Below are 22,384 nucleotides of genomic sequence, written 5' to 3' on the forward strand. Positions count from 1 at the left end.
TTCCAAATTACTTCTAGTATGTTCAGTTTATAGTCTTTGCAAATATCAGCCCCAAATCAGTGTTTCCGTAGCAGGGGGATGGAAGTCTAGGCTTATTTATCAAAGATGTTAAGCTCTAAGGCTCATGCTTTCGGTTTCCTTCATTTTGAACTTGTTCAGCTGGCTAGAGACCTAGTCTCTTATTTTAGACCTTAAGTATACTAGTTCATCAGATTCGGAAAGTACTTAAGGTAGCTACTGATGATTTTAATTTTAATATTGTGATTCTTTATTGAGAAACTATGTTATAAAAAAGGCTATGGAGTTACCATTTCTTCCTTCAAATTTCATAACACAGGTCAGAGGCTACCGCTTCTCCTGGAAAATTTGGCAAAAGATGTCAGGAGCTGACACATTCCCCTGCGAATATGGCAAAACAGGGCATTATTTTCCAGGTTTTCTGAGTCACAGAAAGAACTCTAAAAGGGAATGCCGTGCGACCAACTTATCCTGTCATGGGAGTCTGTAATGCTCGTCATGAGTCCTGATGGCTGGCCTGATGGCTTTTACTGGTTGACTTGTGCTCGAATTTTTGTGGCTTATAGTGGCTCAGAGCTCATTGAAAACAGAATCACCTCTTTAATGTTTCAAATGCCTGAATGCAGACCTAAACTGCAGTTGACCAAAAGAGTTACTATCACTCTTAACCAAACAACCAAGCAAAAATCCAAGAAAGATTCTCCCTAATCAAACAACTAGTTTTTCAAACAAATATGCCAAACAAAACGTAAGAAAGCAAAAAGAATAAACAGAGGCTTGTTTTCCAAGGGCACTCGCCCCGTCCGTGTTGAAGGGACGTGGAGTCCAGGAGATAGAATCTCTTTTTTTGCCGGCTCTGCTCTGCAGTCCAGGTCTCCTCAAGGTCGACTGGGTTTGTGGTTTTAGAATCTCTGCAACAACTGCGCCTTTAACTTGCACGGTGAAAACACCACAAAGTTCAGTAAAGCAAAAAGAAAGGTTTTATTCGGCATATATTTGAAGAGGCAAAAGCAGGAAAGGGACAAGCATGCCGCCACATCCATGTTTGTCTGAGTCTGTTTCCAGTTCTTAAAGGTACACCTCAGTGGGCTGCATTCTGGGATCCCTTGAACATTCCCTGTTCTCTGGATACACACACTTACACACTCACACAACCTAATCCAGTGCACCAACTTTCATGCGCTCAGAGGTCAATTCCTCCTGTTTTTTGGGGCTCTTCTAAGGCCTTACCTAGGAATTATCCTGTTATTTACCAAATAACCTCAGACTTCTAACTCCCTCAGTGGTCAATTTCTCCTGCTTCTTGGGACTCTTCTAAGGCTTACCTAGGTACTTACCAAACAACCCAAGCACCTTTCAGTTCTCCCACAGAGCCATCTTTGGGTTCCAGGTGGATCAGCTTTTCAGAGCTGCTCCAAAGTCTCCAAAAGAAATCTCCTGGTGGCTCCAGACATCAGGGCCAGTCTGTTTTCTGATCCACCTCAGGAATTGAGCAGATGGCCCTCGGCTGGCTCGCCAAAAACTTTACTGGGTGGAAACCCTAGGTTCTTACTTGGCATGACCCTTATTGGTCAATAAATGGGAGACCAAGGTAGGAGAACAGGGAAGGCATCTTTATTTCATCGTACAAGGAAAAGGAGTCAGTCAGGGGTGCTGCCAAGACTGCACCCCAAGGGAGGGCAGGCAGGTTACTTTTAAGGGGTTTACAAGTAGGGAGTTCATACAAGCTACGTCAGCAACATTCTTAATCATACTACCAGGTGCGATAGGGCTTACATATAACCTCCAAGCAAAAGCAGGATTCAAATGCAAAGCTGGGGGGTGGGAGGGGGCCCAGAAAAGAAACAGGATTTTTAATACAACACTGTCGGGGAGGAAACCAAGCAAAAAAAAAACATGATGTTTAACTGTAGTGGCTCTGTCTCAGGTGTCCTGTGCCAGCTACAGACCCTCAAAGACTGCCTAGGACCCCACAATGTCCTCTGCCAGAGCTGAGGCTCTGGAGCCCCCTTGTGGCCCACCTGTGACATTGTACATCTGCGAGACCCAGAGTCCCAAAGATTCAGTCCTGTCCTCACCACATGGGCCCTGGGCAGTGGAATTCTGTGGGCAGTTCCATCTGCCACGAAGAAACGTCCCCATCTCTTCTCCCAATGATTCAGAATTCGAAAAGGTGTCCTGCGGGCTTGTATCCTTTCACCTCGCTTATTCAGTCTATGCTGAGCAAATAATCTGAGAAGCTGGACTTTATGAAGAAGAACACACAATCAGGATTGGATGCCTGCTATATGGAGATGAGCCAACCTTGGCTGCCGAAAATGAAGATGACTTGGAGCACTTACTGATGAAGGTCAAAGCCTCCTGTACGAATTACACCTGAATACAAAGAAAACAAAAATATTCATAAATGGGCTGATAAACAACATCATTACAAACAGTGAAGAAATTTAAGTTGTCAATAATTTCAATTTACCTATATGAACAGTGTCCATGGAAGCAGCATTCAAGAAATCAAATGATGTATTGCAGTAAACATGCTGCAAAAGACCTCTTCAAACTTTTTAAAAACAAAGAGGCCACTTTGATGACTAAGGTGTGCTTGACCCAAACCACAATCTTGAATTCCCTCACATGTGTGTGAAAGCTGGACAATGAATAAGGAAGACCACAGAAGAATTAATGGACTTGAACTGTGATATTGGTGAAGAACAGGGAATGTACTGTGGACTGCCAGAGGAACAAACAAGTCAGTCTCCGGAGCAATAGAACCAGCATGCTCCTTAGAAATGAGAATGCCAAGACTTCAGATCACTTCAGTTGGACACATCACCAGGAAAGAACCCCAAAAACACTTCTATCAAGCCAATTCTGACTCATACCGATCCTATATGGTTTCCCAGGCTGTAAGTCTCTACGAAAGCAGACTGCCACATCTTTCTCCTGGTGTGGAGCCCCTTGTGGTTTTGAACCGCTTATCTTTTGGTTAACGGTTGATCACTTTAACCACTGCACCACCAGAGTTCCTTCAGGAAAGACCAATTGCTAGAAAAGGACATCATTTTTGGTAAAGTAGGGGGTTAGCAAAAATGAGGGAAACCCACAACAGCCACAACAATGTACTCAAACACACACCAAGTATCATGAAGATGGCATAAGACTGGGCAATGTTTCATTCTCTTGTTCATAAGGTCATCATGACAGCAACTTACAACAACTTCTCCCAACCATCTTTGACAGGGGCCAGGCTTTTCGGGCATCAGCTAGAGCCTGGTCTGGGGTCTGGGGTCAGGGTCAGAGCTCAGTCTGATTAGCATCAAGGTTCAGGATGGAGCTGTGCTCAGGGCACAGGCTATGGTCTGATGGGCTAGTCAGGGAAAGCAAAGCTACAGCTACAGTAACAAACAACACCCAAAACTCAGCAGCTTAAGCAACAAGTGTTTGTTTCCGGCCCTGGCTGCATGTCCAACGTCTGCTCCACATGTTACTCGGGGCCCTAGAACCAGGAGGCTCCGCCTTCCTCAGCTGACCCCAGGATTTGCAGCCTTGACACTCCCACAGTAGGGGGAAAGACACCTGAGGGGCCGTGTGCTGGCTCACCTATGCTTCAGCCCAGGATTGACACCCTCAGTTTGCTCCTGGCCCACGGGTCAGCACCTTACTGCAATGGTGGCGAGTTGCTGGAGCAGATAAGACTTCGATGAGCAGAATGCCCCTACCGGACCAGGGTGAGGCTCAGTCCATGGTGCCACCTGGTGTCCAGTCAGGGTTGGAGTCAGATGCCCCTCACAGACTGCCTCAGTTCCAACAATGACCCCTGTAGGCTTACCCTGGGTAGGCCTGATGCTCTGGAGACCCACTGTGGCCATCCTGTGCCATTACATGTCTACCAGACCCAGGGTCCCAGGGACACAGCCAGCTCCTGCCATATGGGCCGCCGAAAAAGCGAGCAGCTTCACAGTGTCTGTGGCTGGGGCAAGGTCCATCTGGGGGCTTCCGGCAATACTGGGGCTCCCTTTGGGGCCAGGTTCAGGGTTCAACCTGGGACTCAGTCAGGAATAGATGTCCAGACTCAGTTCTGGCCCAGGTGATCAGGTTCATCCACAGCCCTCAGAGACTCACCAAGTTGTCCTGCTGGGATAAGGTGGATACTCCAGCTATCTGCCCCCATAGCCACTGAGCGGTACTGCAGTGACTGAGCTTGTCTGTGACTGGCAGGACCAGGTTAATGGTCAGGGTCAATCTGGCTCCAGGGTCTGGACCAGTCTGCAAGGAGTCTGGAAGGAAAGGAAATCCTCAGAGGCCCAACTGGAGAAGGCATGAATGCTGAAAGGATGCCTCCCCAGATGGCAGTGGTCTGCAGATCAGGCAGCAATGGTGGGCCAGGGCTACTCAGAGGGGGAGTCAGGTGCCCAAAGGCTACACATACAGGGAGTGAACTAAAAAACAAAATGAAACAAACAAACAAAAAAAACCCAGAGGGGGCAACAAGGACAGTTGTGGCCAGGTCTATCTCAGACCTGGCTCTGGACAGAGGGAAATCCCTTCCTCATTCTCAACAGCCCTCCTGCATGTTGGGGTCTGGGCTTCACATGATCCCACCAAAACCAGTTGCCATGGAGTTGATTTTGTCTTATGGTGACGCCACGTGCGTCAGAGCAGAAGAGTGTTCAATAGGGTTTTCAATGGGTAAATTTTTGAGAATAGATCATCAGGTCTTTCTTCCAAGGTGCCTCTGGGTGGGCTCAAACTCCCAACCTTTTGGTTAACAGCAAGCACATTAACTATTTGCATCACTCCAAACCAAACTAGTTGCCATTGAGTCGATTCTGACTCATGGTGACCCAAAGTGTTTCAGGGATGATTCAGGTGACCCTAAATGCCTAGGCAGCAATTTGGTTTAGCACAGTCCTGGTAAGTAGCAAGCTGGAGGACAGGAATTTAAAGCAGGCCTCAGAGAATTCTGAGAGATAAAGGTCTGACAGATAGGAGCTCACAACCAAAAACCATAGCAAAGCAAAAAAAAAGGGGGGGGGGGCAGCACTAACAGAATCGTTGATAATAAACTATAAGACCCACCAAAATAAAACACCCAAGTATCGTAATTACCTGATACACAATATAAATCATGAGTTTAAGATTTTTTAATATAAATTGTCTAAAGTATAAGTTGTAAATAAGAAAATATTGTCACAAATCTGATAGATTTAAAAGGAGTTCTAGAATTGAAAAGTGTGAGACTTGACGCTAGAATCAAAATAGATGAGATAAACAGCACATGAGACAGCTGATGAGAGAATTGGTGAAATGGACAAAAAGGTAAAGATACAACTGGTGATGTAGTACAGTGAGCCCAGGACAGAAAATAATACACTGAAGTTAAGAGACATGGGGGTTACAGACAGGGGAAGGCCATGGCTAAGAATTTTCCAGAGCAATGAAAGACAGTGCTCACCAGATTCAGTCTCCAAGCAGGATAAATAATAACAAAATTCACATTTTGTCGTTTTTTTATGTGAACCTGCAAAACCCGCCAGTACTGAAGATAAAATCTTAAAAGCACCAGAGACAGTGACAGGTGGCTTCACAGGCGACTTTTCAAGAGCAACAGCAGAAGTCATAAGATGTGCAACAGTAGCCTCAAGGTGCCAAGAAAAAAATAACCATCTACTTAAAATTTACACCCAGAAAAATTACCTTTCAAGAACCAGAACAGAAGCACATTTTCATACAAACAAAAAGTAAGCAAATTTAACATCAGCAAAACCCACTAGAAGAACTTCAAAAGGATGTGTTTCAGAAACAAGAAAAATTTTCCGGAAGAAAACCTGGAGGTGCAATAAGTAATGAGGAGAAAAGAAAAAATGATGAAAACAGATGGTTCAATATTAGAAAGTTAGTCAGTGTAATACATTGCATTAACAAAACACAGGAAAAGAATAACACGGACATCTCAATCAATGCAGAAAAGGTATTGGATAAAATTCAGCATCTTTTCTTGATAAACTCTTAAAAAGATAGGAATAAAAGACAAGTTCCTCAACATGAATAAGGGCATTTATGAAAAACCAACAGCCAACATTCTTCTCAATGCAGAAAGATTGAGAGCTTTCCCCTTGAAAATAGGAACAAGACAAGGATGCACACTCTCACCACTCCTCTTCAATACTGTATTGGAAGTACCAGCCAGAGCAGTGGAAACACTGGTGCCATAGTGGTTACGTGCTACAGCTGCTAGCCAAAAGATCAGCAGTTTGAATCCATCAGGCACTCCTTAGAAACTATATGGAGCAGTTCTATTCTGTCCTATAGGGTCACTGTGAGTCAGAATTGACTTGACGGCAACAGGTTTGTTTTTTGTTTTTGTTTTTAGCCAGAGCAATAAGCCAAGAAATAAAAGGTATCTATGTTGGAAAGGAAGAAGTAAAACTATCCCTCTTTGGTGTGGGAGGATGTAAGGCAACACACTCACCGGCAAATACAGGTTTGGTGTTAGATATTTCTACATACATGAGTGTAGGTGCAGCCCATATAGAACACACAAGAAGTCAAGTCAGGAATCCTTTTAGACATAACCAAACACCTCACGGGATGAAGTTCGTAGGCTAGAAGACAAAGGACCATAAACCCGGGAGACATCTACTTCAGTCGGCACAACATACTACATAAAGTCAGTGTTCTACATCCTACTTTGGAGAGTAGCATCTGGGGTCTTAAAAGTTTGCAAGCGGTCATCTAAGAGTGAGGGAGAGTGAAGGAGACCAAAGACTCCAGGGAGCAATTACTCCAAAGGACTAATGGACCACATGAACCACAGCCTACACAACCCCAAGACCAAAAGAACTAGATGGTGCCCGACTACCACTATCAACTGCTCTGACTGGGATCACAACAGAGGATCCTGGGCAGAGCAGAAGAAAATTGTAGAACAAAAAAATCAAACTCACAAAACAGATTGGGGTTGCTGATCTGACAGAGACTGAAGGAACCCCCGAGACTATGGCCCTAAGACACCCTCTGACCTAGAACTGAAGCCATTCCCAGAGAACACCTCTCAGCCAAAGAATAGACAAGCACATAAGATATACAATAACATCTGAGAGGAACATATCAATTATAAGACGAGAAGGCAGGAAGGGGTAGATAATCAGGGTGAAAGAAAATGGGGAAACCAGGGTGGAAGTAGGAAGAATGCTGACACACTGTGGGGAATAAAACCAAGGTCGTGAAACACTTTATGTACAAACTATTGAATGGGAAACTAATTTGCCCTGTAAACTCATATTCAAATTCAAACTCATAGCGACCCTACAGGGCAGGGTAGAACTGCCCTATAGAGTTTCCAAGGAGTGGGTGGTGGATTTGAACTGCAACCTTTGGTTAGCAGCCAAGTTCTTAACCACTGTGCCACCAATGCTTCCAGTTAACCCATCGAGGTCGAGCACAATTCGGACTCACAGCGACCCTATAGGACAGAGTAGAATTGCCCCACAGGGTTTCCAAGGAGCGCCTGGTGGCTTCAAACTGAAGACCTTTTGGTTAGCAGCCTTAACTCTTAACCACTAGGACGCCAGGATCTCCCACCAGGGCTTATAGTATAGGAAAGCTATTTGGAACCTTACTGTTTTACTGCAGTTCTACTCTGCCCTATAGGGTCGCTGCCAGTCCAAATTGACTTGACGGCAACAGGTTTGCTTCTTTTTTGGTTTATGACTGCAATGGATTACAGGGCACTCAAACACAACCACCACGTAAGAAGAGGAAAACGGCTCAGCTTCCAACATGTATGACCTATACAACTCTTCTCTTTTAAATTGCTTGAAACATTGACGAAAGGAAGCATGGTCCTGAGGACCCCCAAAGACTTTGAAATGGTTCAAAAGGAGGAGAATCAAGTTCTGTTGGAATGAAAGAAACTGAAACTCCATGTACAGGGATTGCGAGAGTGGGAAGCTCAAGCGCTGCCTGGTCCACTCCCTGCCCCGCCCCTCGCCCCTCGAAACCCCGCCCCGATCTCTGCAAAGCCCCGTCCCACCCCCTGCACCGCCCCCTACTCCCGTCACAATCCCTCCCCGCCTACTAAACAGCCCCGCCCCCTGCGCAGTCCGCCCGCCCCTGCGTGGCCCCACCCACTTTCTGAAAGCCACGCCCATTTACCTGAAAGCCCCGCCCACATAGGCCCTGCCACCTGCACGGCCAACCCGCGCCAGCACACAGTCCTGCCCCGCCCCTACACAGACGTGTCCCGCTCGCTCCGCCCACTGCACAGTCTCGCCCCGCCCCCTGCACAGTACAGCCCCGCCCCCTTACACACCCTCGTTTCTTGCGTCATTTCCTGTCGACGCGGAGAGGCTCGCTCGGAGCGACAATCTCACGAAGGTGCGTGCGTGTCGTCTTTCTTTTCAAAGGCGCGATCGTGTCCCCCCACAGCGCCGCGTTCTCCCCGCTCGGGGCCTGGGGGTCGCTGCGGACGGTCAGGGCTCCACACCCGCCCGGCTGCCGTCCCGGTTAAAGCAGCTCCGAGCGGCTCTGTCCGGCCTTCCCGCCTCGGGCCAGTGGACCCGCCCGCCCCCTTTCCTGTCGGAGCCCTCCGCCGACCCCTTCCCACCTCGCGCCCAGCAAGGCCCCGCGGGGGCTGGTCGCCTGCGCCCCTCGCCCGGTCCCCTGGGCTCGTCGGGCGGCCCCGACCGCGCCCCGTGGCCCCTGGACGGAGCCAGAAAGCTGTGTTCATTCTGTCATTTTCAGTCAGGAAATCTCTTTCTGCCTTTCATTCCTGAAGCTATCATTCCTTTAACGTTCTATTGGTGTTAATTTTAATGTGCAATCTGGGTTTTCTTTTTCCCTCCCTGGTTTGCAGATTTGAACAACCGATTTATTTATGTAACTCCCCTGCCCCGCCGCACCCCCGTTTGTTTTGAAGGTTCCTGGGTGGCCCAAACAGTTTGGTCAGGTGTAGGAGTCTAGAAAAAGGTGGCTTAAATCCACTCAGTGGCACCGCGGGAGAGAGGCGTGTGCTTTTGTAAAGATTATAGCCAAGAAAACCCTATGGAACAGCTCTAGGCTGTAACTCTTGGGGTTTCCACGAGTCGGAATGGACTTCAAGTCAATGGGATTCTTTTTTTTTTTTTCACTTTTAATATTATGTTATAAGATACATTTACTTCAGGATTACTGCTTTGACCAGATTTCCTGGTTTTGAGTTCAATTCTTTATGGTGACAATGATTCTAAATTGGTCCATTACCAATTGTCACATAGGTATAGAAACTTTTCCTGTAATCAGATTCTAAGTATATAAGCTATCTTTTGCTTTTTGGTTTCTTTAGTTTTGCTTCCACTGTCTGATTTGTGTTTACTTTCATCCCGATTTCACTGTGCAAGAACCGTGGCTTCCCTGATGTCTGCACCACCCTCTTTTTTTTTTTTTTTTGGATAGTTTTACAGCTTTATTTCTAATTAGAGACAATATCGAGTAATAGGGGAAATGTTAAATACAGTAATGTATCGTCTTATTTGAAATCAGCTGACGTTTTCTTAATGACTCCCTACATGGTCGTCATATTTGATGAACATTCAATCAGTGTATCCGAGTGTCTTTGGTAAGGGTTCGGTTTGGATTCACTAATGTGTTATCGTTAGGTGCTATCAGGTTGATTCCTAGTGACAGTGATACCGCGTAGTAGAGTAGAACTGCACTATAGGGTTTTCTGGGCTGCAGTCTTTATGGGTTAGACCTCGAGCTTTTGAGTTTGAACCACCAACTTTTCATTTTGCAGTGAGCATTTAACCACTGCACCACCAGGGCTCCTTATTCAATAATTCAGGTGTACGAAGTCTTCAATATGTTTACATTTCGTTCAATTATGGTGATTTAATGGAAATTGTTTTTAATTTTTCCGTTCAAGCTTAATAACTAATCAATTTTTCTTTGAATTTGTGTATTTCCATTTAGTCATGTTTCCAACATACATTTTTATGTGCATACATAGACATGATATCCTATGTTCAAGTTTACTTTTCCCTGTTGTTAGTTGCCGTTGAATTGATTCTGTCATGTGGCAGCCTCACGTGTTACAGAATAGAACTGCTCTATAGGGTTTTCTTGGCTGTAATCTTAATGGAAGCAAATTGCGAGGCCTTTTCTTCTGCAGTAACATTGGGTGGGTTTGAACTGCCAACTTTTAGGTTAGCAGTCCAGTGCAAACGTTTGTGCCACCTAGGGATGTTCATTTTCCCTAGGAATGAATGAATGAATAATTGCCTTCAAATCGACTCCAACTCGTGGTGGCCCTGTGTGTGTCAGAGTAGCACAGTGCTCCATAGGGTTTTCAGTGACTGGTTTTTCTGAAGTAGATGACCAAACCTTTCTTCCATGGAGCCTCTGAGTAGACTCAGACTTCTAACCTTTCGGTTAGCAGCTGACTGTGTTAACCACTTGGGCCCATCAGGGACTCAGGAACATCTGAGAATAAAAAGAAATTTTAAAGAGTAAAACAGGAATATTTTATATTCATAAGAATATATGTATGTATATATACACGTATATGTTGTTAGGTGCCTTCAAGTAGGTTCAGACTCTTGGTGACCTTACGTAAAATGGACAAAGCACTGCCCAGCCCTGCGCCATCCTCACGATCATTGTTACGCTTGAGTCCATTGTTGCAGCCACTGTGCCATTCCATCTCATTGAGGGTCTTCCCCTTTTTCGCTGACCCTGTACTTTACCAAGCATGATGTCCTTCTTCAGTGACTTGTCCCACCTGATAACATGTCCAAAGTACATGAGACTAGGTCTCGCCATTCTCGCTTCTAAGAAACATTCTAGCTGTCCCTCTTCCAAGACAGATTTGTTCATTCTTCTGACAGTCCCCCAAAAAAACAAAAACTGACAGTCCATTGTATATTTAATCTTAACCAGCACCATAATTCTCAGGCATCAATTCTTCTTCGCTCTTCCTTATTCATTGTCCAGCTTCCACATGCATATGTGGTAATTGAAAATACATTGCCTTGGTTAGGTGCACCTTAGCCCTCAAAGTGGCATCTTTGCTTTTTAACACTTTAAAGAGGTTTTTTGCAGCAGATTTGCCCAATGAAACACGTACTTTGATCTCTTGACTGCTGGTTCCATGGAAGTTGACTATTGGTCCAAGTAAAATGAAATCCTTGAAAACTTCAATCTTTTCTCCATTTATGACGATGTTGCTTATTGGTCCAGTTGTGAGGATTTTTTTTTCCTTTATGTTGAGGTGCAATCCATACTGAAGGATATAGTCTTTGATTTTCATCAGTAAGAGCTTCAAGTCCTCTTCACTTTCAGCAAGCAGGGTTGTGTCATCTGCATTTTGCAGGTTGTTAATAAGTCTTCCTCCAATTCTGATGCCCTTTTCTTCATATAGCCCAGCTTCTCGGATTATTTGCTCAGCAAACAGATTGAATAAGTATGGTGAACGCATACAACCCTGACACACACCTTTCCTGACTTTAAACTACACAGTATCCCCTCGTTCTATTCAAATAACTACTTCTTGGTTTTTGTACAGGTTCCTTGTCATGGATTGAATTATGTCCTGCCAAAACGTGTATATCAGTTGGGCTGGGCCATGGCTCCTGGTATTGTCTCATTTTTCTATATGCTGTAAATCCTGCTTCTATGATATTAATGAGGGAGGACGGGCAGCAGTTGTGTTAGTGAGGCAGGACTCAGCCTACAAGATTAGATTGTGTCCTGAGGCAATGTCTTGAGATATAAAAGAGAGAAGTTGGGGGGCGAGGGGGTGGGGGAGCAGAGGACCTCATACCACCAAGAAAGCAGTCCTGGGAGCAGAGTGCATCCTTTGGAGCCAAGGTCCCTACATTGAGAAGCTCCTAGTCCGGGAGAAGATTGATGAGAAGGCTGACAGAAGCCTTCCCCTGGAGCTGACTCCCTGAATTTGGACTTTTATTTTACTTTACTGTGAGGAAAAAAAATTCTCCTTGTTAAAGCCATACACTTGTAGGATTTCTGTAATAGCACTAGATGACTAAGACATTCCTCGTGAACACAAAGTGTTCTGAATTTCCCATTCTTCTGAATGTTATTCATAATCTGTTGTGATCCACACAGTCAAATGCCTTCCATCGTCAGTTAAACACAGGTAAACATCTTTCTGGTATTCTCGGGTTTCAGCCAAGATCCATCTGACATCAGCCATGATATCCCTCCTTCCACGTCCTCCCCTGAGTCTGGCCTGAACTTCTGGCAGTTCCCTGTTAATATACTGCTGCAACGGCTTTTGAATAATCTTCAGCAAAATTTTACTTGTGTGTGGTATTAATGATGTAGTTTGATAACTTCCTTATTCTGTTGGATCACCATTCTTTGAAATGGGCACAAATATGGATCTCTTCCAGTCAGTTGGCCAGAAAGCTGTCTTCCAGATTTCTTGACACAGAAAAGTGAACACTTCCGGCACTGCATTTGTTTATTGAAACATCTCAGTTGGTATTCCATCAGTTCCTGGAGCCTTGTCTTTTGCCATTCCCTTCAGTGCATGTTGGACTTCTTCCTTCAGCCCATCGGTTCTTGATCATATGCTACCTCCTGAAATGATTGAACATTGATTAGTTCTTTTTGGTTCAGTGACTGTATTCTTTCCATCTTCTTTTGATGCTGCCTGTGTCATTCAGTGTTTTCCTTGTAGAATCCTTCCGTATTGCAACTCGAGGCTTAAATTTTTTCTTCTGTTCTTTCAGCTTAAGAAATCCGAGCGTATTCTTCCCTTTTAGTTTTCTAACTCCAAGTCTTTGCACATTTCGTTATAATACTTCGTCTCGTTTACTTCATCATTTCTTCCTTTTGCTTTAGCTACTCTACATTCAAGAGGAAGTTTTAGAGTCTTTTCTGATATCCATTTTGGTCTTTCCTTTGTTTTCTGTCTTTTTAATGACTTTTTGCTTTCTTTATGTATGATATCACTCCACAGTTCATCTGGGCTTAGGTCATTAGTGTTCACTGCATCAAATCTGTCCCTGAGGTGGTCTGTAAATTCAGGTAGGATATACTCAAGGTTGTGTTTTGGCTTACATGGACTTGCTCTAATTTTCTTTAGATTGAACTTGAACTTTCAGATGAACAGTTGATGGTCTGTTCTACAGTTGGCCCCTGGTGTTGTTCTGACTGATGATATTGAGCTTCCTTATCGTTTCTTTCCACAGATATAGTTGATTTGATTCCTGTGTATTCCATATGGTGATGTCCATGTGTATAGTTGCTGCTCGCATTGTTGAAATAAGGTATTTGCAATGAAAAAGTCTTTGGTCTTGCATATTTTCCAAATATTGATCCTTATTTGTTTCCAGTTTTTGCATTCCAATTGCCAGTAATTCTCAGTGCCTCTTGATTGCATGTTTGATCAATTTTAGACTGTGGAAGTTGGTAAAAAATCTTCAGTTTCCTCATCTTTGGCCTTAATGGTTTATGCATAAATTTGAAAAATAGTCATATTAACAAGTCTTCCTTGAAGGTGTGTGGATATTTTCCTATCACTGATAGCAGTGTAGTTCAGATCTTGAAATGTTCTTTTTGACAATGAATGCGACCCCATTCCTCTTCAATTTGTCATACTCGGCATAGTAGAGCATACGATTATCTGATTCAAAATAGCCAAGACCAGTCGATTTCAGCTCACTGATGCCTAGGATATTGATCTTTTTGTGGTCCAATTCATTTTTCACAACTTCCAATTTTCCTAGATTCATACTTCATACGTACCATGTTGCGATTATTAAATGGACATTTGCAGCTGTTTCTTCTCATTTTGAGTTGTGCAACCTCAGCAAATGAAGGTCCTGAAAGCTTTACTCCATCTATGTCATTAATGTTGACTCTCCTCTGAGGAGGCAGGCCTTCCCCAGTTTCCTAGGCTTGGTTCTCTAGAGAAACAAAACCAGCAAAGCATCTAAATATATATATAGAGAGAGATTTATATCAAGGAAATGCCTCACGCAGTTGTAGAGGCTGAAACTTCCAAGACCGTCGGTAAGGATAAAGGTTTCTCTTGATTCACCTAGCTGCAGGAGCTGTGAACCCAAGATCAGAAGATCAGAGAGCAGAGCTGTGGCTGCTCGCAGGTGTGCAGATTGAAGAATCCCAAGTTCAGCAGGCAAGACTGTAGGTAAGCTGCTGTCTCCAGTCCCAAGAACGGGAGTTCAGATGAACAGGTGCCAGCTGCAGGATCCAGAGCAAGCGAAAACCTACAGGCCCTGCCAGAATATCCTCTGACAGTCAACGCAGGGCACACGCCCAAGGAAAAACTCCCTTTCAACGGGTTGGCTACTCACATCAGATCTTGTCATAGAAGTGATCACATCATATCAGATCTCATCGTGGAAGTGAACACAACATCATACAACTCTCAAACCACTGAGAATCATGACCCAGGCGAGTTGACACACAACCTTAACCACCACACTCAGTCATATTTTCAGAGCCTGCCAAACTTGATGGGCTCATTTCCCGGCACTACACCAAACACTGGTTCTGCTGTTATTCATGATGTTTTCACTGGCCAATTCTTTTGAGAAGTAAGTCCTTTTTCCTAGTCAGTCTTAACCAGTGTTTTGGATTCTACTAAGGCTTACTTTATGACCAAATATGTGGTCTATTCTGGAGAATGTTCCTTGTGTACTGGAAAAGAAAGTATACTTGGCTGCTTTTGGGTGGAGTGTTCTGTATATGTCTTGTGAGGTTAAGTTGGTTGATTGTGGCATTTAAATCTTCTGTGTCTTTACTGAGCTTCTTTCTGGATGTCCTGTCCTTCACCGAAAGTGGTGTGTTGAAGTCTCCTACTGTTACTGTGGAGCTGTCTATCTCGCTTTTCAGTGCTGATAGTTTGTTTTATGTATCTTGCAGCCCTGTCATTGGGTGCATAAATATTTAATATGGTCATATCCTCCTGGAATATTGTCCCTTTAATCATTATGTAGTGTCCTTCCTTATCCTTTATGATGGATTTAACTTTAAAGTCTATTTTGTCATAAATTAATATTGCCACTCCTGCTGTTTCTTGATCGTTATTTGCTTGATATATTTTTTTCCATTCTTTGAGTTTGTTTGTGTCTCTGAGTCTAAGGTGTGTCTCTTGTAGGCAGCATATAGACAGATCTTGTTTTTTAATCCATTCTGCCACTTTCTGTCTCTTTATTGGTGCGTTTAGTCCATTTACATTCAGCGTAATTATGGATAGGTATGAATTTAGTGCTATCATTTTGATGTCTTTTCTTGTGTGTTGTTGACAGTTTATTTTTCCTACTTATTTTTTTGTGCTGAGTAGTTTATATATTGTCTTTTCTGCTTATTCGTTGTTGTTGATTTTGTTTCTGCTGAATCTCTTTTTTTTCAATTTTTATTGAGCTTCAAGTTTTCTATTTTATTTTGATGTGTAGGATAGTTTGTCTTCTTTGTGGTTACCTTAATATTTCCCACTATTTTTCTAAATTTCAACCTAACTTTTACTTCTTTGTATCGCCTTGTCTTCCTCTCCATATGGAAGATCTATGACTACATTTTTTAGTCTCTCTTTACTGTTTTAATGTTGTTTTCTTTTACATAATAACATCACTGTTGCCCTGTTTTGAGCATTTTTTTAATCTCGATTTATTTTTGTGATTTCCCTGTCTGGGTTGACATCTGATTGCTCTGTCCAGTGTTCTAGTCTTGGGTCGATACCTGATATTGTTGATTTTCTAACCGAAGAACTCCCTTTTGTATTTCTTACAGTTTTGGTTTGGTTTTTATGAATTCTTTAAACTTCTGTTTATCTGGAAATGTCCTAATTTCACCTTCATATTTGAGAGACAGTTTTGCTGGCTATGTGATTTTTGGCTGGCAATTTTTTTCCTTCCATGCTTTATATTAGTCATCCCATTGCTTTCTTGCCTACGTGGTTTCTGCCGAGTAGTCTGAGCTTATTCTTACTGACTCTCCTTTGTAGGTGACTTTTTGTTTATCCCTAGCAGCTCTTAAAATTTTCTCCTTATTTTTGGTTTTGGCAAGTTTGGTTATAATATGTCTTGGTGACTTTCTTTTAATATCTACCTCATGTAGAGTTCAATGAGCATCTTGGATAGATATCTTCTCATCTGTCACGATATCAGGGAAGTTTTCTGCCAAGAAGTCTTCAGCAATTCTCTCTGTATTTTCTGTTCTCCCTCCCTGTTCTGGTTCTCCAGTCACTCGTAGGTTATATCTCTTGATAGAGTCCCACATGATTCTTCATTTTTAAAAATTCTTTTGTCTGATTTTTCTTCAAATATATTGGTGCCAAGTGCCTTGTCTTCAAGTTCACCAATTCTGCCTTCCAGTTGCTCAATTCTGCTCCTTTGACTTTCTACTGAATTGCCTAGTTATGTAATTTTATTGTTAATCTTCTGAGTTTCTGATTGCTGTCTCTCTGTGGATTTTTCTAGCTTATTTTTCATTATGTTCCTGAATAACCTTTTAATTTCTTCAGCTGCTTTATCTGTGTGTTCCTTGGCTTGTTCTGCATATTCCCTGATTTCCTTCCTGATGTCTTGAAGGGTTCTGTATATTAATCTTTCATATTCTGCCTCCGCTAATTCCAGGAAGGCACTTTGGTCTAGAAGATCCCTTGATCCTTTGTTTTGAGAACTTATTGAGGTGATCATGGTCTGTTTCATTATGTGACTCGATGTTGACTGTTGTCCCTGAGCCATCTATAAGTTATTGTGTTAGTTTATGTTTGCTTACTGTATCGTAGCTTCTTTCTTTGTTTTGTTTTGATATGCCTAAATGGGTTGCTTGAGTGAGCTAGCTTGATTATTTTTGCCTTTGGAGCTCTGACGTCCTGTCCCTGGATGGCTAGAGCTGTGATCAGGTATATCAGTCTAGGAGTACATTCATTTTCTTGTATGAATTCAGCTCAGGTGTCCAGGTGGCTGATCATCAGTGTGTGGTACAGGCTCTATGCTACAGTCTTAGAAGAGCAGGGGTGATTGGTGTAGGTATCGGTATCTAGTTGCAGCAGGGGTCATGCTCCGAACAAGGCAGGGGGTGAGAATCATCCCCCAAGTGTCTCTGAGAAAAGCACATCCCTGCCCCCTAGAGTGTACAGGTGGGTGGGTTCTGCAGACGGACCATGGGCACCCAGTGCTTTTGGTTGTAAGGACTGGGAGGTACCAGTCATCCTTGGACCCGTGTCATGGGTGGCTGGGTGACCTGAGTGGAGCCACCAGTCCTTAGGCCCCTGATCTGGGTAGGTGAGGATCCTACCCTGTTTAATGGGGAAAGCAGTGTCAAACATCAAACACCCACCTCTCCACCGCAGAGTGAAACAATTGTAGTCTGCCAACAAGGGCCTGTTCTCCCAAAATAGGCCCACACAGGTCCATGCAGGGGGAAAGGTACTCAAAGTGCATGGACCACTTATGTCTGGACTGGAGCCGCTTCTGTCCTGAGCTCCCCTGATTAGTGGAGCTGGCAAATTATCTTTTCCCCCCAATTGCAAATTTATTCCTTCTCCAAGGCCGGGACGATGGTTGTAGGCACTCAACAGGGCCTATCTCAGGTCCAGGGAAATCAACAGCTGCTGCAGCCGGCTTGAGGATGGGGGAGCATGGTAAAATATATGCAAGTACTTAGCTTTCACCGAGAGCGAGCACCGTGCTTCTCTGATTCTGGAGGTGTGATTAGGCTGTGTGGCTGGCTGCTTCTGCCTAAGGAAATGGCGGCCAAAGGCTAGTATCAGCCTGCCAAAGCTGCTCCCAGAACTCTTGCCTGAGGGCTCCCAGTGATTCAGGTGCAGTAACCTCTCTCCTTCTCAACCGTGTCTTCCTCTCCCTGCCACTCAGTTTGTTTTCTAACTTTGCCTTTGATGTTCAGGGCTCCTAGCTTGTCATAAATACACTCATTTCACTTGTTTTTTCAGGTCTTTGTTGTAAGAGCGCTCGCCGGAAGCGTTTATCTATTCCACCATCTTGGCCCCACCGCCAGCCTTAAATATTTTTATGCTATCATGTTAATAAGGATCCCTGGTGGTGGAATGGTTAAGTGCTCAGCTGCTAACTGAAAGGTTGGCAGGTTAACTCTCCCAGCAGCTCTGTGGGAAAAAGACCTGGCAATCTGCTTCAATAAAGATTACAGCCTAGAAAACCTTATGGGGCAGTTGTACTCTTGTCACATGGGGTTGCTAGGAGTTGGAATGGACTTGACTGTACCTGACAATAACATCATCACGTTAATAGTCGTAAAAACAGTGACTAATTGTGTATGTACATATGCGTGTGTATATATAATGACCTTTGAACTAATTCTTTGTTGTTGGTTTTTATCTTGTTTCAGGTTTTTTCAGTTAGGAAACCCTCTGCCAATGTCCTTTCAGTGGTGTATGTTTTACTTGCCTTTTTGATTCTTTGGATTCAATCCTGGAACCCAACACCTGCATTCTGCAATTTATTAAGATGTTTGACCCAAGGCAAGTTAGAGTCTGACACAGTTTTGTTCTTTCTCAAGTGAGAACATACCTTTTCTGTTACGATCAGGAGATTAGATCCTAACCTTTCTTTAAAGCCTCTTATTGATGTTTTGTTGCCCATAATGGCAGATAATCTGAGAAATTATACATCACTTTGTGGATAGAACATTGTATTTAGTGCTTGGTTACAGAAAACCACTTTTTGAATTGTTTTTTCATTTGTATGTTTCTTTTACCATCTCACAAATATAAAATCCGCACTGGATCGCATAGCCTCAGCACCCCTTAAGCAATAACTCCCCGTTCTCCTCTCCTCTAAATCCTCGGTAGCAACTAATAAACTTGGTTCTCTGTGCTTTAATCACTACGCCACCATGGTTTCCTTTTGGGGCTCACTGGGACTTAAGTCTAGTTATAGGCCTAGAACATTCAGCAGGCTATGGCCCAGGCAATGACTCAGGCAAGGGCTGTTTAGAGGCAGCTGGGCTAGGGCAAATTGCACTGAATGGGAGTGGAGGGGCTAATGGTTTTTCTGGTCACTGTGGTTTATCAGGAAACCCTGGTGGTGTAGTGGCTAAGTGCTATGGCTGCTAACCAAAAGGTCAGCAGTTCAAATCCACCAGGCACTCCTGGGAAACTCTGTGGGGCAGTTGTACTGTCCTACAAGGTCTCTATGAGTTGGAATCAACTTGACAGCAACGGGTGGTTTAGCAGACAAATGTGAAGTAATCTCTTCAGATGGGAGTGGTTCTGCTGGCAGGAGTGATTGAATGGAATTCAGGGGCTCAGTGTCTCCAGCTTCCTCATTATGTGCCATATGTCCCCATCCTCAGGTTCAGGATCCATTTTCTTCCCAATCAATGCCCTTACTTTAACTTCAGACACCTTCCTAGGTTGTCAATTGAGCTGTCACTGTAATTCAGCCACTCTTACAAGAAGGCTCTGGGTTTGGTTTTCAGCAATTTCAGCTCTGTTACTGCAAAAAAGAATGCTTCCTTTAAAAGCACAAGTGGAAGCCTTAAGGTCATTTATGCGGCACTTGAGCTTTGAAGCCCTGAGCACATCTTTCTTTCACCATTTTGTCTAGCAAAAGTAGGACCAACCAACCTGCTTCCTTATACTTCTCATTCTGACAAAGCTGTAGAAAGATGTCACACGTTTTCACCCTGAGGCTCGCCCAGTGCCATATCTACTGGTGGTGATGTTTGCATAATTGTATCACCACCTCACGCCATGGATTAGCAGTGCCCTCTTACTGCTGGAAGCAGAATCATCAACACCTATAAGACTAACCAGATTTGAGAACCAGTTTAGAAAACTCATTCTTACAATTTTGTTTCTCTGGAACCACTCTCAGTACCAAATGTCTTAGGTTGGGTTCTCTAGAGAAGCAAAACCAGTAAAGCTTATAATTCTGTAGAGAGATTGTAGAGGCTGAAATGTCCCAAGTCCGTGTATCAGGATAGAGGCTCCTCTCAATTCACGTAGCCTCGGGCTGGCAAACCCAAGATCGACAGCTCGGAGAGCAAGGCTCTCGCTCTCAGGCTGTGAAGATCGATGAATTCCAATATCTGCAGATGAGCTAATAGCTCAAGTCCCAAGAGCCGTAGGTCAGATGAATAGCAGGCAGCGCAGAATCCAGAGTGAGCAAAAAAGTCAGAATGTCATCTTATGTTTGGATGCAGGCCACACCCCCAAGGAAACGCCTTTCCAACTGATTGGCTACTCACAGCAGATTCGATCGTGGGACTGATTACATATAAATGCTGAGAATCATGGCCCAGCCAAGTTGAAACACAAACTTAACAATCACGAGTGACTAGGAGTAAACAAAACGTCACCTACAAAGGAGGGTCAATAAGACTAAGCTGTGACTACTCAGCAGAAACCATGAAGGCAGGAAGGTAATGGGATGACATATATAAAGCCTTAAAGGAAAAAAATTGTTAGCCAAGAATTATATATCCCACAAAACTCTTTCTCAAATACAGTGGCAAAATTAGGGCATTTCCAGATGAACAGAAGTTTAGGAAATTTGTAAAAAACCAAACCAAAATTACAAGAAATACTGAAGGGAGTCGTCTGGTTAGAAGATCAATAACCATCAGATAACAATCCAAGACTAGATCACAGGAGAGAGCAACCACATACCAACTCAGACAGGGAAGTCACTAAAATAAAGCTGAAACACTGAAAATAGAGAAACAGAGATGCCAATATGTAAAAGATGACAACATTAAAAAAAAAAGGACTATAAAATGTGGTTATATATCTTTCATATGGAGAGGAAGTCAAGGCAATATAAAGTAATAAAAGATTGGTTTAAACTAAGAAAAATAGGGATAAATATTAAGGTAATCACAATGGAAACTAACAATCCTATACATCAAAATAAAACACAAGAAAAACATACCAAATACAAAATCAACAACAAGAAAAAAAGACGAGTAGAAAATACATAAAGAAAAATGACTCAGCACAGAAAATTAAGTGGAACAAAGAAACTGTCAAAAACACACATACACACACAATAGGTCAAAATGACAGCACTAAACTCATACCTATCAGTAATTACATTGTGAATGGACTAAATGCACCAATAAAGAGAGTGGCAGGATGGATAAAAAAACACAATCCATCTATATGGTGTCTCCAAAAGACACACCTTAGACTTGACGACACAAATGAAGTAAAATTCAAAGGATAGGAAAAAATATATTAAGCAAACAGCACTTAAAAAAGAGCAAGAGTGGCAATATTAATCTCTGATAAAATAGACTTTAAAACAAACAAAAAAAAAACCCCACAAAGGATAAGGAATGACACTGTATAACGATTAAAGGGTCAATACACCAGGAGGACATACGCATAATAAATATTTACTCACCCAAAGACAGGGCTCCAAAATACTAACTCTAACAGCGTTGAAAAGAGAGAGCTCCACAATAATAGCAGGAGACTTCAGCACACCACTTTCGGTGAAGGACAGAACATCCAGAAAGAAGCTCAATAAACACACAGAAGATTTAATGCCACAATCAACCAACTGGGCATCATAGACATAATCAGAACACACCACCCAAGAGCAGCCAAATATACTTTCTTTTCCAATGCACATGGAACATTCTCCAGGGTAGACCACATATTAGGTCACAAAGCAAGCCTTTACGGAATTCAAAATGTCAAAATATTACAAAGCGTCTTTTCTGACCATAAAGCCATAAAAGTAGAAATAAATACAGAAAAAACAAAGAAAAAAATCAAATACATGGAAACTGAACAATGTTGAGAAATTTCCCTACTATGTCTGGTTTGTTGAGTGTTTTTATCATGAAAGGGCCTTCGGTTTTGTCACATGCCTTTTCTGTGTCGATAGAATAATGTGATTCTTTCTCTCTTTCATCCATGTGGTGTATTACATCATTAATTTTCTTACCTTGAACCATTCCTGGAATAATTCCCACATCCTCATGGTGTATAATACTTTTAATATGCTATTGGACTCAGTTACTAGTATTTTGTTGAAGAGTTTTTCATCTAGATTCGTAAGGGATATTGGTCTGCAGTCTTCTTTTCTTGTGGTATCTTTACCTGGCTTTGCTTATCAGGGTACTGCTGGCCTTATAAAAAGAGTTAGTAAGTGTTCCCTCACAATCATGCTATGTTTGAGCCCATAGGCTTGAAGTTAAAATGACAACAACAATAAAAATATATTTCTACCACCTGGCTTCTCTGGCCTCCAGCTGTCTGAATCTTCAGCTTTGAGCATATTTACAGTTTGGCTGGAAGTTCCCCATGGAGTCTAACATTGGTTCCACCAGTTTTAGGCCTCCCTAGCAGCCTGGAACCCACCCAGCTCCTTACCCCCGCCGCCAGGCTGGATCATGGAGAATGGAG

The 22,384-nt window shown here is 43.1% G+C and overlaps 1 protein-coding gene across 1 annotated transcript in view; it reads left to right on the forward strand.

The window, feature by feature from the left end:
* LOC104846919 (zinc finger protein 699-like) overlaps positions 1-22,384 on the forward strand; it is a 76,872-nt gene that overhangs the window by 25,865 nt on the left and 28,623 nt on the right. The window contains exon 3 of the mRNA XM_064290933.1: positions 8,194-8,394. Coding sequence (XP_064147003.1) covers positions 8,194-8,394 — 201 coding nt within the window. The remainder of the gene's footprint in view (positions 1-8,193; positions 8,395-22,384) is intronic.

The sequence above is a fragment of the Loxodonta africana genome, chromosome 9 (genome assembly GCF_030014295.1).
Source record: "Loxodonta africana isolate mLoxAfr1 chromosome 9, mLoxAfr1.hap2, whole genome shotgun sequence".
NCBI lineage: Eukaryota > Metazoa > Chordata > Mammalia > Proboscidea > Elephantidae > Loxodonta > Loxodonta africana.